Here is a 16098-nt window from a genome sequence, read left to right on the forward strand (position 1 = left end):
CTTCGTACCCATTCGCAGGTTTTAAAACCGGCGCTTGGCCCCACACATATGTTTAGCGCTCACGGCGCTTGGCTTGGCCACGCCTCATTGGCGCTGCGCACCATCAAGCCAGATCCTGATTAGATCATTCCGGCGGCTCGGCCTAATGGTTGCAAGATCAACAATCAGCATTTAAGTCATCACTCTTTTTTTTTTTTTTTTTTTTTTTTTTTTACTTGTAGTAAGATGTCGATCCACTCAGCTGCATCAAATTAGCTTTAAGAGCTTCTTCAATCTCTGGCATGGAAGTCACAACCTCACAATCAATGTGACGGTTGAAATCATGTCATCGTGATTTAGTGTCAAACAAGATAAGCTGAACAAAAATATCCCAAAGGGGTCAGACATTGTTCACGCCAGGCTTTTTAATGCAGAAACTAAATTGCAAAGTTATTGCATGGCGGGGGCGGATGGATGTACACTCGTACGAGCCACTCTCGTCGATGGCCACTTCAAAGCAGACATAATCCAGCAGCAAAAAAATAAAACATTGCTGGGACCGTTCCAAAATCTCAAAATGGCTAAAGTCAAACAGAACGAGAGGGGGGAAAAAAGCTCATAATGACAACACACCATGCGTGAATCTGCCAAAAGTCCGCGTGGAATGGCCGCTTCTCTGCAACAAGACAAAAGAACAAGTGTTATTGGCAAATAGGATCTTGCTTACTATGGACCATTGCATCATGTTAAGAAATGATTGCAAACTTGACCACACACGTACTCGGCAATCTTCCACTCACATGCACACACACACACACACACACACACACACACACATAGACAAACAAGTACACTGTGTTCCAATTATGTTTTGCATTTGCATCATTAGGTTTGGAACTCCTATGGAACTAGGGGCGTGGAAACCAGATAAAAAGAGAAGGTGAGGAGAGGATTTTTTTTCAGAGAGTGTAGTAGTGAACTGTATTGGTCAGTTCCTCTCCTCTCTCCTCGCGAGCTTTGAACTGAGAGTCTTCTCTCCTTTTTATGTCGTGCTTAATAGATGTCGGCTACCTTACAATAATAAGGTAGCAGAAAAGAAAGTAACGACCAATGACCTGAACTGAAGAACTTATTTTGCTTTTAAATGTCTTTTTTAAAAATGACATTATTCCAGCGGAACCTGTAAGGTGAGGAGGATAAATCGAGCAGATGTCCTAAATAGCTGTACAGAAAAGATCGGGAACCTGCCTACAAACTTAACTTGCCATGTTTGAAGAGACAAACTGCGATCATCGGGTTTGTGGAAGGCATTTTAGTTGCGTTGTCTTTGAGAAATTTAGCAAAACATAGTGGCTAGCTTGAGTGGTGTTGTAATCCATGGAGAAGTGGATATACTCTCAATTTTATTTATTTATTTATTTATTTATTTATTTATTTATTTATTTTTAAGTACCGATATTGTCCAGATAAAGTCCTCTTTTAGAAATGGCAACAAATCCGTTATTTGTAATTGCTCACAATAATAAAATGATCATGACTTGCTAAGAACAGTTTGGTTGTCATGGTTTGGGTTGGGTTTGGGTTGATTTTGTTACTTTTGACATGGCTTAGGTTTAATTTTGGTTTAGTTTGATTTTGTCCTCCTGTTTCTTTAGGTTCAGTCATGATTTGTGTTTTGTTTTGTTGTCCTTGTGTGCCTCCCTAGTCTTGTCAAGCATTGTCATGTCCACCTGTGATTGCCTGCCCTTCCTCACGTGTCAACCAATCAGCATCCTCTTCCACTTGTGTCTTCCCCAGCTGTGTCTAATTGTCAATTAGTGTGTGCGTGTATTTAGTTTCTTGTCTCCCCGCTGTCGGCGTCAATTCATTGTGTTTCCCTCACGTCATGCTGCCCGTTTTTTGCCCTGAAGTTCCCCCCACGGTTTGCTTTGCTTGTTTTTTTGGATGTTATTGTTTTTTCTCAGTTAGATCCTGGTTTATCTCCTTGTTTTAATTAAATCTCTTTTTGATTGCACCTCTGCCTCCTCACCCTATTTCCCTGCACCTCGGTCCTCTAGCCTCCAAACCCTAACATTGGTAACACAAACAGCCTGAAATAGTATAAAATGTATTTATCATGAGGCAAGCATAAAGTTTATGTTAAACAAGAATAGTCAACAACAGTCTGGTTAGACTTAAGTATTGCTATTTGCTGCAATTCTTTGTTTTAATTTACTGGTACTTAAAAATCATCATTTATAAAACTTGAGTTTGTCGTTAGTGTGTAACCGGTATGCGTCCACCCCGGGAATCGAACCCACGTCACAATCAAGTCTCCTGTGTACGAGGGAAAATCAGTTGACCTGACCTAAATTTCTGGGTCACCATTGTGTGGCCGCCTCTGTCTCTGATTGGCTCATCAGTTCTCAAATGCCAAAAGTTAGCCAATCTAATCAGTGTACGGCAGAGGGTACCAGCCAATAGAAGCAGAGGAGGGTAGGTCATGGCTTAACGGTGTGCATCAGGGGGGATTTACAAGTCGGTATACTCAATGCTGACTGAAAAAGACGTGGGTATACTCTGTATATCCGTGTATATCCTGGACTACACCACTTGCTAGCTTGCCTTTTGTTCAATGGAAAAAAATAGGCAATTTTCTTGAGATATTTTGGGGCTCTTTTGCATCTGAATTTATTGAAACGTCTCCTTTCGAAACAATTTGACATTACATAGAAATTTGACAGCCTGTTTTCTCAAATCGCTCTACCTTGGCCAAATGAAAGAAGGGGTTGTTTACCTGTAGTGGCATCTGAGATCATTCAAGCTTTTGCCACTTGGATGAGCATGTAAAATCTTGGTGAAATGTCCTATAAAGCATAGTAGGCTACTCCACAAATGTCATGCTCATCTGTATTCAAAATAGAGTAAGCAGTCACCGTAAATGGTACACGTTGGCAATGGAAGCCGCCAATTCAAGAGCTGTGTTGAAAAGTCCGAATTTTCAGGGATAACTATATCATTAGATTGACGCTACTAATTCATTGTGGTTTAGAGCTGTCAAAATTCATCAATTAATTGACAATGAATTGATTACCAAATTAATTGACAACTATTTCAATAATCCAGTAACCGTTTGGAACCTTTTTTTTTTTATTTAAAATTGTCAAATGAAGTCTTATTTATTTAGCCCTTAATCACAAAAGTGTCTTAAACGGCTTCACATGCCCACAATTGACAAATATTAACGACATCACCTGATCGAACAACAAGAGGGCAAAAAAATCATTTGTCCAAATCCTGTGATTTCAACATATCAACAGTAATTGTTCACTGATTTCTGTAGTGCTTCATGAAAGAAGACTGATTATCCTCTGTTTTTAATCAAAATAAGACAAACGTGTTTTGACTTTGGAAAACAATGACCGAAGCGGAAGAAAAAAATGCTTTGTAATACATGTGAATGCAAAATTAAAATGTATCCGAGTAGTCGATTAATCGATTGACTAATGGATAGAGGACTCAATTTAAAAAAATATTTGACAGTGACCGCACTACTGTGGTTGTAGATTGCAGTTATACTTCACCAATCACTATAAGTGAGATACAGTGCTGTTCGACCACAATGCAAACCACGGTTGTTATGAGAGTTTTCATTTTTCGTGTGCGTGTGAGCAGGCCGCAATCTGTCAATCAGAACCATGGAGAGCGACCCGCCATGACACACTGGAATGGATGGAAAGTAACAAAAGCGCCACCCACCCCTTCCCAAAATAAGACAGATTCCTTCTCCACATTTCCTCAGCCAATGGCTGAGTATTTTTTGGCGTGAGGCAACTGTTGCCTGGCTGCTCGTCGTGATCGGCGGATCGGCAAGGAAAACATCTGTTTGTATACCAAAGGGTCTTGAAATCAAATCAAATTGAGTGTAGCCCACTGACACACTTTTAGCTTAGAACATTCATTTCATTCTTGCCTAATTACTTCTTTTCATTGCAATGACTGGATAAGTCAACCACTAGTTACTCAAATAAGGCAAGACAACAACAAACACATTTGCGTACTAGTTTTCACAAATTAAGGTATGCTAATAAACAACTCATTTGTGTGCTATTACGAGGCGAGGGGCGTGGCAAAAGGGAAAAATACGAAATCATCTCATCAGCGCAACAAGTGCAACATTGTGTTCATTTTGGACTTGCCTGGAACCTCTTCTTGGACCAGATTTTCTTCATCCCGCTTTCTGTCTGTTGGACAAAATTTGTACCTGTAGCATCCAAACGCTTGCACTAATGCCTGAGCAGCGAGGGAGGGTGTGGCGTGGAATGTGGAAAAACACAAAAAAGGGATTCGGCTGGCTTCCGTGTGGCGTCGATGGAACGGTTGAGGAGGGAGAAGGAGAAGGAGGGGGAAGCATCGAAGCAGACTGAGGCAGGCGTCGTCGTGTCGGAGCGTAATATGCGAGCACCGATGAGCAGCATCCCGCTTGGACTCCGCACACCCTCCCCGCCTCCACAGCGAGGGCAGAAACGCAAAATGAGAAAGAGGAGGAGGAGGAGGGTGCAAGCAGATGGGCCACGTTGGAGGAGGGAAGATGAGAAGCGAAACTGCTGCCTTCAGAGCAGGCAGACAAAACAAAAGGAGAAGGAAAGGGGCAGCAAATGACTGATGAAGGAGAAGAAATGGAGGGAGGGAGATGACGGCAAATACCAAAACACGAGAGCGTAGAAGGTTGGAATGAACATGGCTTACAAATGGAAATGGAAATGTCACGACTGTAATTTACGCTGCCTTTGTTTATTTGCTAGCTGTCTTGTAGAACATTGAATATTCTCCTGTGTGTTTGCCACATTCCATACACCAAACAACATCAAATGGCGGGAAAAAAAATAGATGAACAAAAATCCCTCAATCCTTCTCTCTCTATCGCCATGACACTTTTGTCTTCCTCCATTTTTCACTTTATCTTCACTTAAAGACTGTGAAGTGAATTAACAGTTTTGCTCCCAAAAACGTATGAATACATTTTTTAAAAATGTTTTGTGTCCCAAAGACGTATTTATACGTTTTTTTGTTTGTGTTTTTACGTTGTTTTTATGTTAAAGCATACAGAAGGCTTTGATGCAGCCTCTGCAAAGAAGGGTTGAAGAAATGGTAGTTATTACACAAATGGCCAGCAGGTGGCAGCAGAGTATAAGAGATCAATAAGGACCATGTTGGGGGAAAAAAAGCTCATTTACTCACAATTCTAAATAGATTTGTGAATAATGATGAAACTTTGCTATATTCCAATGCTAATTGTTGCAAAACGGAAACAAATAGAAATTTACTTTTTTTTTCCTTATGAAAGAAGAGACTTTAATCTTTCTTTTGATTGGTTCCATGTTTTTACAACAATTGAACACAATATTGGAGCGAACGGGATTGCTTCTGTGAAACTGGCTGGAAGTGAATGAGTTAAATACTTTGCAATATATATATATATATATATATATTTTTTTTTTTTCCTGTTTTTTTTAACATTTATTTGTCTTTTTTATATATATATATATATATATATATATATATATATATATATATATATATATATATATATATATATATATATTATTCTCTCCTGTTTTTCTGATAAATTTTCCCTCCTGTTATTCTGAATATTTTTTCCCGTTTTTTTTTTTTTAAATATTTGTTTTATGACAGAAAAAAATATTCAGTAAAACAGGAAAAAAAAGGATTTTTTTTTTTTTCTCAAGTTAATACAATCCGCTTCCTTATGTTTGAAGATGATTGGTGAAAACGTGGAAATAAAGACTAAGAACACAAACTTGGAAAGTTTGTCAATATTTTGGTTTTCCTCATAGTGTGGCTAAAGCAGTGCCCACTGACGCACTTTGAAGTACGGCGTGACTCATGAGTCACCATAAGTCCACTGTAAGAACTTGAGTGTCTTCATTCACATCAGTGGTTATTGTGAGTCATTTATATAATGACAGTACTTGGCCCATTTCTACTATTACAGTATGCAGTTGGTTTGGCTAGCTAATTGAGCTTACACTCTGAAACTGCATCTAATCAGGAGGTCAGAATTGACAAAAAAAAATTCAATGTTGAAATTTAAATTCCGCAAGTGTCTTATTCAGGCTAATATTTTGGAAGGCAAAGCATTGTGGGTACAAGGCTAGCGGGATGTTCCTGTTCACGTCTCTTACGCGGTGTGAGCCACAGGCAGGATGATGGTTGCCTTTCTTTGAAGGATCTCTCTTATGTGGACCTATTACACTTTCTCAGTTTAACCCATGAAGGCCTAAAGCGCCCGGCAAAAAACATGCCTGTCAAACCGATGGATGACTTTAGAATCAGCCCCGAAAACATAACCTTGCTCTGCAAGATGAATTCTGGCGGTATTTGTGAGTTCACAAACTCCGGAGAACACATCTTGTACCGAGCCCTTTGATTTCCACCAATCACAGAGCGACATTGTGTTTTGGGGGCGGGATATGCAGCCGACGCCGGAGCTAACAAACAAACCTAACATGGATGAATGGATGCTGCAATTAATTCTGTTCTCGCAGAATGACTCACCGTTTCCTTGTTAAATGTTGAACAGCGAGAGTCGCTTCGTGTATTTTTAGCTGCTAAAGATGTTCGTGCATTTCTCCCTTTCGGCAAGAACAAAGACGACATTTTCATCCGTGCCCAAGATTGGTCAAAGCAAACGTGTACAAGATGCCGCATTGTCCAATCAGCTGGAAGTATTGTACAGAATGTCCCGCCTTTCCCGAGCAAATCACCGTGGAGCAGTCCCAAATTGATATTGTGGAAAACGAACCCCCTTGCTTACTGGAAACCTGAAGTTTTCCTGGAAATTCAACAATATTGTCAATGCCCTACTAAATAATTGATATCTCAGCTCTCGAAGCAGATTGAAACATCATTCCAAAAACATTTCACAGCTTACACCTGTGGCAAACCTACAAAGGCGCCAAAATTTCCAACAATCTTCATTGTCTTCAAATATGGCAGGGTTGTTAACAACACTCTTCTCTGGTGTGTGTCAAATTTATCAGGGATTTTTATTTTCTCTTTATAAGATCTTCCTGTGCATCAACCCTTCATCTTTCCCTCCAGCACTCTTCTTTATTACAACTTTCTCACTACCCTTGCCTCCCACCTCCCCCATACGCTCTTCTCTCCATCCCTCCCTTGCGCACGCAGACTTAATTGTCCTTACAGACACATCTGTGCTTTCTACACCTCCTCCGCCTTCATCAAATGAGTCTAAAAATAATCGGTAACCACGAGGGCACCGCTGTTGCAGGGCAGTGGGCTTTTCCAGCACTTACAGTTGTCACACTTGACACCCGTATTCAAACACAATCGATACATGAGATTTTTTTTTTTTTTTTTAGCTAATCATGACCCCCAGAATATGATGTGTATTTCTGAAACTTTGATGCTTTGCGTGAGCATGAGAATGGCCTTGGAGTGTACCGCTGCCTCAACTTCTCCACCCTTTCAATTTCCTCGTCTATCCATCAGCGCTGGGAGGTGGCGGAGAAGTGCATGCAGCAATCGATGTGAGTGTTTTACGCGTGATAGAGGATACACCCCACCAAGAAACAGCTCAAATGCTCCCCAATCAATACATCCATCATTGCAGCAGCTCTTCGGGCTAACATCCAATGGGAGGCTTGCTACACTCCCATTTTGGAGATTATTTCTCTCAGTAAGGCCACAACTCTCCTGCGACTTGGAGTTACAGACAGAAACATTGATTGCAGGCAAAATTTGCTGTTTAATTAGCTTAAAACAACAAGACTTGACAGAAGGCCAATCAATGAAAGATGTGACGGATACCGTTTTCACTGACGGACAACGTGCGGGTGCGCTGCTTCATTAGCAGCATCAGCATCCAAATCACCTTGTGCTTCTGCGACAATCACAGGAGCGGCTCCAGCGCCACGACCACACACCAAAACAAAAGTGAACTGGACGATGGCAAACCAATTACAGTCAGAGTCTTCTTGACTCTCACGCCACTGGAGACTCGGAAACTGTGAAACCTGGCGTTCTGATTTTGAGACGGGTTTCGAAGCACCACAATGTCACTCATGTATTGTATGTCCTCAAACATATCTGCCTTCTTTAGTTTTCCTTAGCTTTCTGCTAGTATAGCTTTGATTGTGCTTTAAAGTGAGCACAAGTCGTTTATACTTGTATGTACTGTAGTTCAGTGGCGAGCGGTCACCTTTTAGAATTGGTATGCTGTAGTGACACATATACGAGTGCCCGCCAAAAATCCGGCGTTTGCTGGTCCGCTTCTCAACCCCTGACTGTTTACCGGAGAACAAGCTAAGCAAGCCAATTATGCCCATGCACGTTGTCAATGCTGCTTTACTGCCAGCTTTTTTGCCATTCAAAAGTCACGCGTACAGAAACAAGCTCTAGGAACTTACATAACTTGAGTTCTCATTGCGCATGCGCAATACAAGCTCTCAGCTTTCCACATCTCCGCGAGGAAAACAGGATAAATTACACAGGAATTTAAGACCAAAGCAGTAAAAAGTAGTAGAGTATTGTATAATAGAGGACAGTGACAGATCAATATTTTCAACGATTTCATTGAAGTGCTTGGGCATGCACCGCATTAATAGCTTATTATAACCGCTCGGCACTGCTGTAGTTGCAGACGTCTGAAAACTTGTTGCTTGATCCCATGCACTCAGTCGATAATGTCACTTTAAATGTGGCGGGTTGTTAACCCCCCCATTGCAATATAACGGTTGAGCACGGTGCAATGCTCCAGCTGAGCACCTATGAAGGATGTGTTATTTATTGATCTGACCTTTGCGGTCAGCATCTTTGGGTCACCCAGAATTGATCATTACTTTGCCACGGTGACTGATGCCAGACAGTGAAGAAAAGTACTGGAAATTTGCAGGGGATGACATTAAAAGCACAGCAGCAACAAGCAACCCAGATCGAACAGCATTCATAAGTTGCAGTGATGCTGGTCTGACATGGAATGATAATTCCATAACTCCTGAAGAAAATTGGCAGAGTAAACAGAAGACTGAATGAAGCAATAAGAAACGTGAAGTGTTGACCTTGTGCAAGACATCATTCTTGTGTCACCTGACTGTGTTCGCACAACGCAGACTCTGAGGAGACTCATTTCAAAAGTGGCACGCCAATTTGTGTCACGTGGCGAGCCATTCGATCCTACCATCTAATCCTAACTAAATCCCAGCGGGTCCCTGTAAACCGCCGGGGACAGGACACAAAGCGTGGGACACGCCGTAGGGAACGTCACCCCACAGATATCGACCTCAGCTGCCTCGTCACAAGAGGGCCATCTAATTAATGGCGCAGTAATCCACTTAAATGTAACATTTAGAGAATGTGAAACGACAAGCAGGTTGTATAATACAAGAGAGCTGGGGTGGGCAGAAAAGATATGACGATGGAGAAGAAAAAAAAAAAAAGTACAGTATCACATATGATCTGTCACTCCAAGCTTGCCGCACATTTTCCTTGACCTCTCTTCAGAACTAATCAGAAAAATCCTAACCAAATTCAGCTTAAATTTTGTATTATGATCATAAGGGTTCCCACACTTAAAAAAAAAAAAAAAAAAAAAAAAAAGGGCTGACTGCCTCACATAGCTTGTAAACAAACACAGAGCATCTTAGCCTCTTGCTAACAGATGTTATGGCTGGCCATATGTAATTGAAAGAAAGAAAGAAAGAAAGAAAGAAAGAAAGAAAGAAACCAAACAAACACAACCAAGATACGCAACAAACCATGCTAAACCCCAAGCGAGTTTATGGTTTCACAGTTACATGTCCTACGATGAAAACAACTATAATTTATACACGTTGCTCATTTGTAAACATAAATGAGGAGTTCCACTGAATATTTGTCAAGGGAACAAAAAGACAACAGGACCAAACAATACCTTACCTTGGTGCTTCTTACTCCTTGATCCACTGTTACAGTTCCTCACGCTCCTCAACGCCTTGCGAGCGTCAAGCAGGTCCCTTTTCAGCATCCCCCCCACCACACCAACATACACACAGTGAAGCCCACTAGAAGTGCCCCCGTGAGTCCACAACACTCCCAATACACTCTTCAGCCCATGGCCCTTTCTCCTCCGGTACTCTCCTTGTCCAGCCAAACTTTGATTCAAAGTTGTCTGTACAGTTGCACTGGACTTTCCCTCTGCGCCCCCAATAGCACAGAAGCAATCAACCCCCTCCTACTCCGGGAAGAGTTTAGATACACTGAGTCCTCTGCCGTCCACCCTCTGCTTGAGCCAGGGCGTTGAGGGGTTCTGAAACTCTAGCACGTAGAATTTGCTGCTGACTCTGCTGCTCACACATCTCCGACTACAATCGTGCACTCCGTGGTAGCGACAAAGATAATGTTACGCACACAAAGGGCATTTTTACAGGAATGGCCTTCAGACACTGGAGGGATTGGAAGAAGTGCCCCTTGTGCGTTCCTAAAGTGACAGAGTGAAATATTGACATTCAAAAACTCCCGATACAACATAGTAGTGAAGTCAAAATGTCACTGTTCTTGAAGCCATAAGAAGCTTGTTTAGTAATATGGTGATCATGATGGTCACGCTAATGTGAGCTAGCTAACAAGCCAGAACACAGATCTGTAAACCGACCACATAAAAATAAAATTAAATAAATTTGGTCCAAATAAATGAGAAAGTGATTTTTTTTTTTTTATGCGCTCAAGTGACACAATGAAACGAAAATTGAACAAGTAATTGTGATAATTGCAATTCTGATCTAAGAAATGTACCAAAAGGACTGAGAAAACGGTAATAAAGCTAGCGTTATTAGCTAACTACGTTAAAGTTAGCATTAAAGCTAGCTAGCTCTCGAGCGTTCTTTGTTCGCCCTACACCAAGGTAAAGGAATTAGAGCTGCACACTGGTTGGGGAGGTTCTGGTCTGTTCAAACTAACCAAAAGTCCAAAAGGAAAAGTTTTCCCACCAAGCAGCTGAATTGAAGCTGGCAATGAGTGTGCGGAAGTCGACATCTTCGCCGCACATTCAAGTATGTGTCGGTTACCAACCTCTGATGACACTTTACTTCATGCTAATAGCTGCTATCATTGCAGCGCTACGTTTTGACGTTGACACATGAGGGGCCAGAAGGCGGAGCTACATCAGACAGCCCGGCTGCATATGACACCACGCGTGACGTCAGAATGTTCAGATAAACTCCAACCACGTCGCGCTCTTGTCAACAGGTCAGAGGTGGCAAAAGTTCTCACACTGTCGAGTACTTTTAAATAGATGTACAGATACCAGTTTTGATATCACATTTTAAGAATTTTTTATTTTATTTTTTTTAACAATAAGCTAACAAGCATTGACTCAGCTTTAATGTGATCCAAAAAATATGTTCCCATAGCTTTGCTTACACTAAATTAGCTCGAGATACCAACTGGAAAAAAAATAAAACTTCACCTCGACCATTTTTGAATTGCAGAAGCAGTTTTAGGCTGGCACAAAAAAAACCCCATAAAACCGTATTTACAACAAAATGTATGTGGAGTTGAAAACAAAGTATTATCTTAAATAAGGCAAAAGATAAGAAATAACTTGCTTCTCCACATCTGTTGTGTCACTGTGTTTAATGCTCCCTGGTTCACATTCCAACTAATAAATCCACTATGTATCTTTTTTTTTTTTTTTTTTTGAAGTCATGTTGAAATTTTTTGAAGAAAAAAATAAAAGTGAAAAAAGTCACAAGCTTATTTTTGAGAAAGTACGGCGCAGAATGTACAAATGTCCGTATTCCAATGAAGGGAGTAAAACTAGAGTCAGACATTTGTACTTTGTTACTTCTCACCAATGTTTACGATTCAAAGGTTCAGAGAAAGCAGCCATTAAAATTTGCCACAGACGTCAAATATGCATTTCGAGGCCACTTCGCCTTGCTTTCATGGCACGGAATGTGAGTGAGTGTGACAGCATCACTTCTTGACCTCGGTGGTGCTATAATTATCTATGATGTCTGTTGGTGCAATCGGAGACACATGCACACATCAGAGCTCTGAAGCCCCCCCGCCCCACCAGCCCTCAAGTAAGCGAGGTACATACCGTGCCGGAAATAGCTACGCAGAGTGGAGGGGTGCTAGAGAAGTGTTACAGATACCGAGGGATCCAAAACTGGATGAAACATTGAGTTTTTAATTGAATGACTTAAAAGCAAATGTCACATTCAAATTCCATCATTAAAATCATCAACATTGGGGGCCAGAGGAGGCTATAAAGCTAATCAGGAGGGTGCACATGCACAGGATCATTTATCTCTCACATGCTTGTGAATTCTCACCAACTAATTTTGGTGATGAAACTGGGCCATGGCAGCACCGGGACAAGTGCAAAAACAACCCAACAGACTCAATCCTTTCCGTTCCTTTGCGTGTGTGCCTGTGGGTGCGATCATGGGGATATGGGGCGGGGGGATGGTGACTTTTTCTTTTTTATTGTATTATGGATGTTTCAAATGCGCTTTGAGTTGCATTGGAATGTATGAAAGGTGCTATATAGGGGTGGGTGATATGGCCTGAAAATTATATCACGATATTTCAAAGACATTTGCGGTGATGATATTTTTGACGATATTGGTAATAATTACTGAACAATAGATTTGTGATTAGCGCTTTGGAATAATAGCACTTTTATTTCAGCAACAATATTTAAGTCACCTTTTTTCCACAATTAAAATGTAAACAACGTGCAAATATAGCAACTGGAATAAATGTTTCCATGTTTCCAATGTAATGGAATAAAATGGAAATTAAAAACAGGACAGGTAGTGGTCACCCTGCTAATTGTAACATAACTGCTTTTGTTTGTTTGTTTAGACAGTGGTTATTTTTGCCGCAACCGGAAACCCTCCTGCGTGCGTTATTTTGCCGTGAAAGTATCTGATTGGTTAATCAGAGTAGCGAGAAAATGCCGTTATTGCTTATAGACATTACTAGCAGGTATGAAAAACACAAAAGTACATGTTTACGCCACTGTGCGACAACAACGCACACACCGTCTCGTTGACAGCATGTTAGCTTCGCAGTCGGTTAGCATCACAAACTCACGTCAACTAGATGGCAAATTACCGGTCACGGTAAAATAAACACCGCGGATTGTTTATCTTGGCCAAACAATACGCGACAATGACCTCTTGTAACCAAACAGCCTCCACATGACGAAGCTCACTCCCACTTTGCCGAAGATGCGACAGAACTGGCTGCAGGTCTTGCAGCCTCACACGCTCCGACATTGTTTTTTAATGCAACAGCGGACAACGTGTGTACGTCCAAATTTACACAAAAACGTACAATGTTACGCCATCATCTCAATTTCGCGCTATTTCAAATTTTTATCGATCGATGTCCATACGTCCCGCGGTTGATCCGATTAAACAGCAGATCGGAATGGATCACGTCACATGTAAACAGGTGACCAGAGATCTTCATTCGGAATGATTTCAGTCTGAATGATGAAAAAGTCTCCATGTAAACCTGGCCAGTGTAAAACAAACAAACACAAAACAGAAGCGGTTTACCTTCTCCAAGATCCAGAATGTCGAGAACGGCGCTGCAGCAGGCTTCCCCCAGCTCATTGACAGCCACGCAAGTGTACAAGCCAGCATCCAGCATACGGCAGTCCCGTATCCACAACCCTCCTGAGTCCTGGGTTTCCGTGGGAGGCAGGAGTTTATCGTCGTGGTACCAGGTGAGCGACGGCCTTGGAAAGCCCGCCACCGAAACCCTCAAACGGATATCGCAGCCTGTTCCCACCGCAGCCTTGCGGAGTTTACGGACAAAAACTGGTGGCACCGGCTTCTGGCTGAGGACAACCTGGTCTTCTGTCATTCCAGTAGCTTTGGCCTTGTTTGGGCTGGTTAGACTGCTACCGGATGCTGCACTTTCAGCCATCTTGGATTCCACATAGACTCCGTTTGAGGCAGAACTTTATATCCGGATGGCACTTTTCGCAGGGCTCATGCCAAATATTCTTTCAGCTGTCACACGGCAGGAGGCTGAAACATATACAAGACAGTTTGACCCACTTATCGATATTTATTGGATAGCCGATAGGCCAAGACTTTTGAGGTCACGAGGGCGCCATATTGCTCCTCCCAGGAAACGCTTCTCGGCATACGATTCGATACATTTACAGTATCCAAATTGGAGAACATTTGAGACAGTACTTAGTAGAAACAGAGTGATTTATCATGATTTACATTTGTTAAACATAAACAAGAGGACTTCAGACATTTAACAACTTTCCTTAACTCATTCAATCCCAGCCATTTTCACTGAAGCAACCTCCTTCGCTCCCGGCTGTTTTACTGGATTTTGACTGATTTTGAAAGGCCCACAGAATATTCTGTTCTATTGATATAAAACCATGGAAAGGAAAGATTAGAGTCTCTTCTTTCATCAGGAAAAAAAAAAGTACATTTCTACCCGTTTCCATTTTGCAGTAATTTGCATTAGAATATAGCTAGGTTTTGTAGTTATTCAACATTCCTGGTGAAAACACTGGCAAAAAGAGCTTGTTGCAACATGGCCCTTGGCTGATCTCTTATACTCTGCTGCCACCTGGTGGCAATTTTTTTGCAATAACTGCCATTGCGCTTAAGCGCCCTCTTCAGGTCAGAAGCTGCATCAAAGCCTACTGTATGCTCTAGCATAAAAACAAACAAACCATAAAAAACGTATAAATACGTTTTTGGGAGTGAAGGACAAAGTATTAAAAAACGTACTTGTACGTTTTGGGGTTTGAATGAGTTAAATACATGTAGAAATTATATGCTTAATGATGTTTACAGGAGGAAACTTGTATATATATTTTTTATGAACGAATTATAACTGCCTCTGCCAAATCGAATATTGGGGTCTAAGGAGCTGAGCGGTCTTCAAAGCAGCACATACTGTCCTTTTTTTTTTTTTTTTTTTTTTTTTTTTTACTTGTAACAAAATAGTGAGCACCCCGGCACAAACCCCCCACCCCGCGTCCGACCTTATACAAACTGCTTACGAGCTGTATATGTCTCATTTGTACGTGTCGCGTAGTTAGTCTGCTCGCGAGATAGGAGTAACAAGATGGCCGCCCTGTGACTTCAACGTCTTGCAATGTGGCGTGTATGGGCTATCGGCTATCCAGTCATATATACAGGTCAGTGGTTTGAGTGAGCTACTTGGCCGCCATGTTGGTTACATTGGTGTATGTCGGCCTCGTGTTTAAATGAACAGTATTTCGAACTTTCAAGGTCAAGTACAAGCTCCTTCAAACTTACAGCAGAAGTAAACTGTGCGTTTAAACAAAGCAAAGTGTGTTTATACAAATGTGCACATACTGTCCCGAATTACATTGATGCAAGGGTTGCATTGTTTTATTTCTCCATCTTAACAAGCTAACTATTCATATTTCTGATCCGATTTCAATATACCCATTAAAAATAATTCCATGCACTGATGAAATTACTCACAATGTAACTCGTGTCTCTTAAAATAGCCACAAATGTACACACCTGACCTTGCCTTGAAAGCCAACGGGAATTTATTTTGGCCATCCCCGCAAATCCCGGGTTCAAGAAACAAGACCCATGGAGGGAAATCTGTGCGTGTCCTTCTGCAGGTGTAAGTCCACCCCGGATCATGAAGCATTAGCAGCGGTCGACCACAGCCGCTTTTCAGGACTTTTGACTCCCCCCTCTGTCCGCTGACAGAGAGGGAGAGAAAACCGATGGGACATGGAAATGCTCAAGCGCCGCAGCTTCCTGTTCTTCGGCGATATGTATCCTTTGAAAACTCGTCGGAACTTTTGAGCAATTACGTTGTCCCGCCTCCTGTCGTCGCCCGGTCTTAAATGCCTCCTCCGCTTGAGCGCAAACAGCTGCACGGCCAATGATAGGTCACATTTCTCAGCCCGCCACATTTGACCTGCACACACACAAACAAACGCAGCACTTTAGATAATGTTATCAAGCCAAATGTGTGTACCAATTGCTATAAAAAGACAGTTGACGACTACAGATGGCCGGTTGTAGAGCAACTTCTAGTGCGCTTGAGCCATGACTATGGAGGACCAAAACTGCCAAA

The 16098-nt window shown here is 41.7% G+C and overlaps 1 protein-coding gene across 1 annotated transcript in view; it reads right to left on the reverse strand.

Annotated features, from left to right (window-relative positions):
- Positions 1–15777, reverse strand: part of LOC144014178 (striated muscle preferentially expressed protein kinase-like) — a 55789-nt gene extending 40012 nt beyond the window's left edge. The window contains exons 1-2 of the mRNA XM_077513775.1: positions 15528–15777; positions 13554–14030 (exon numbers count right to left, since the gene is read on the reverse strand). Coding sequence (XP_077369901.1) covers positions 13554–13926 — 373 coding nt within the window. The 5' untranslated portion in view covers positions 13927–14030; positions 15528–15777. The remainder of the gene's footprint in view (positions 1–13553; positions 14031–15527) is intronic.
- Between the last annotated feature and the right edge of the window lie 321 nt (positions 15778–16098).

This window comes from Festucalex cinctus, chromosome 2, assembly GCF_051991245.1.
Source record: "Festucalex cinctus isolate MCC-2025b chromosome 2, RoL_Fcin_1.0, whole genome shotgun sequence".
In the NCBI taxonomy this organism is placed as follows: domain Eukaryota; kingdom Metazoa; phylum Chordata; class Actinopteri; order Syngnathiformes; family Syngnathidae; genus Festucalex; species Festucalex cinctus.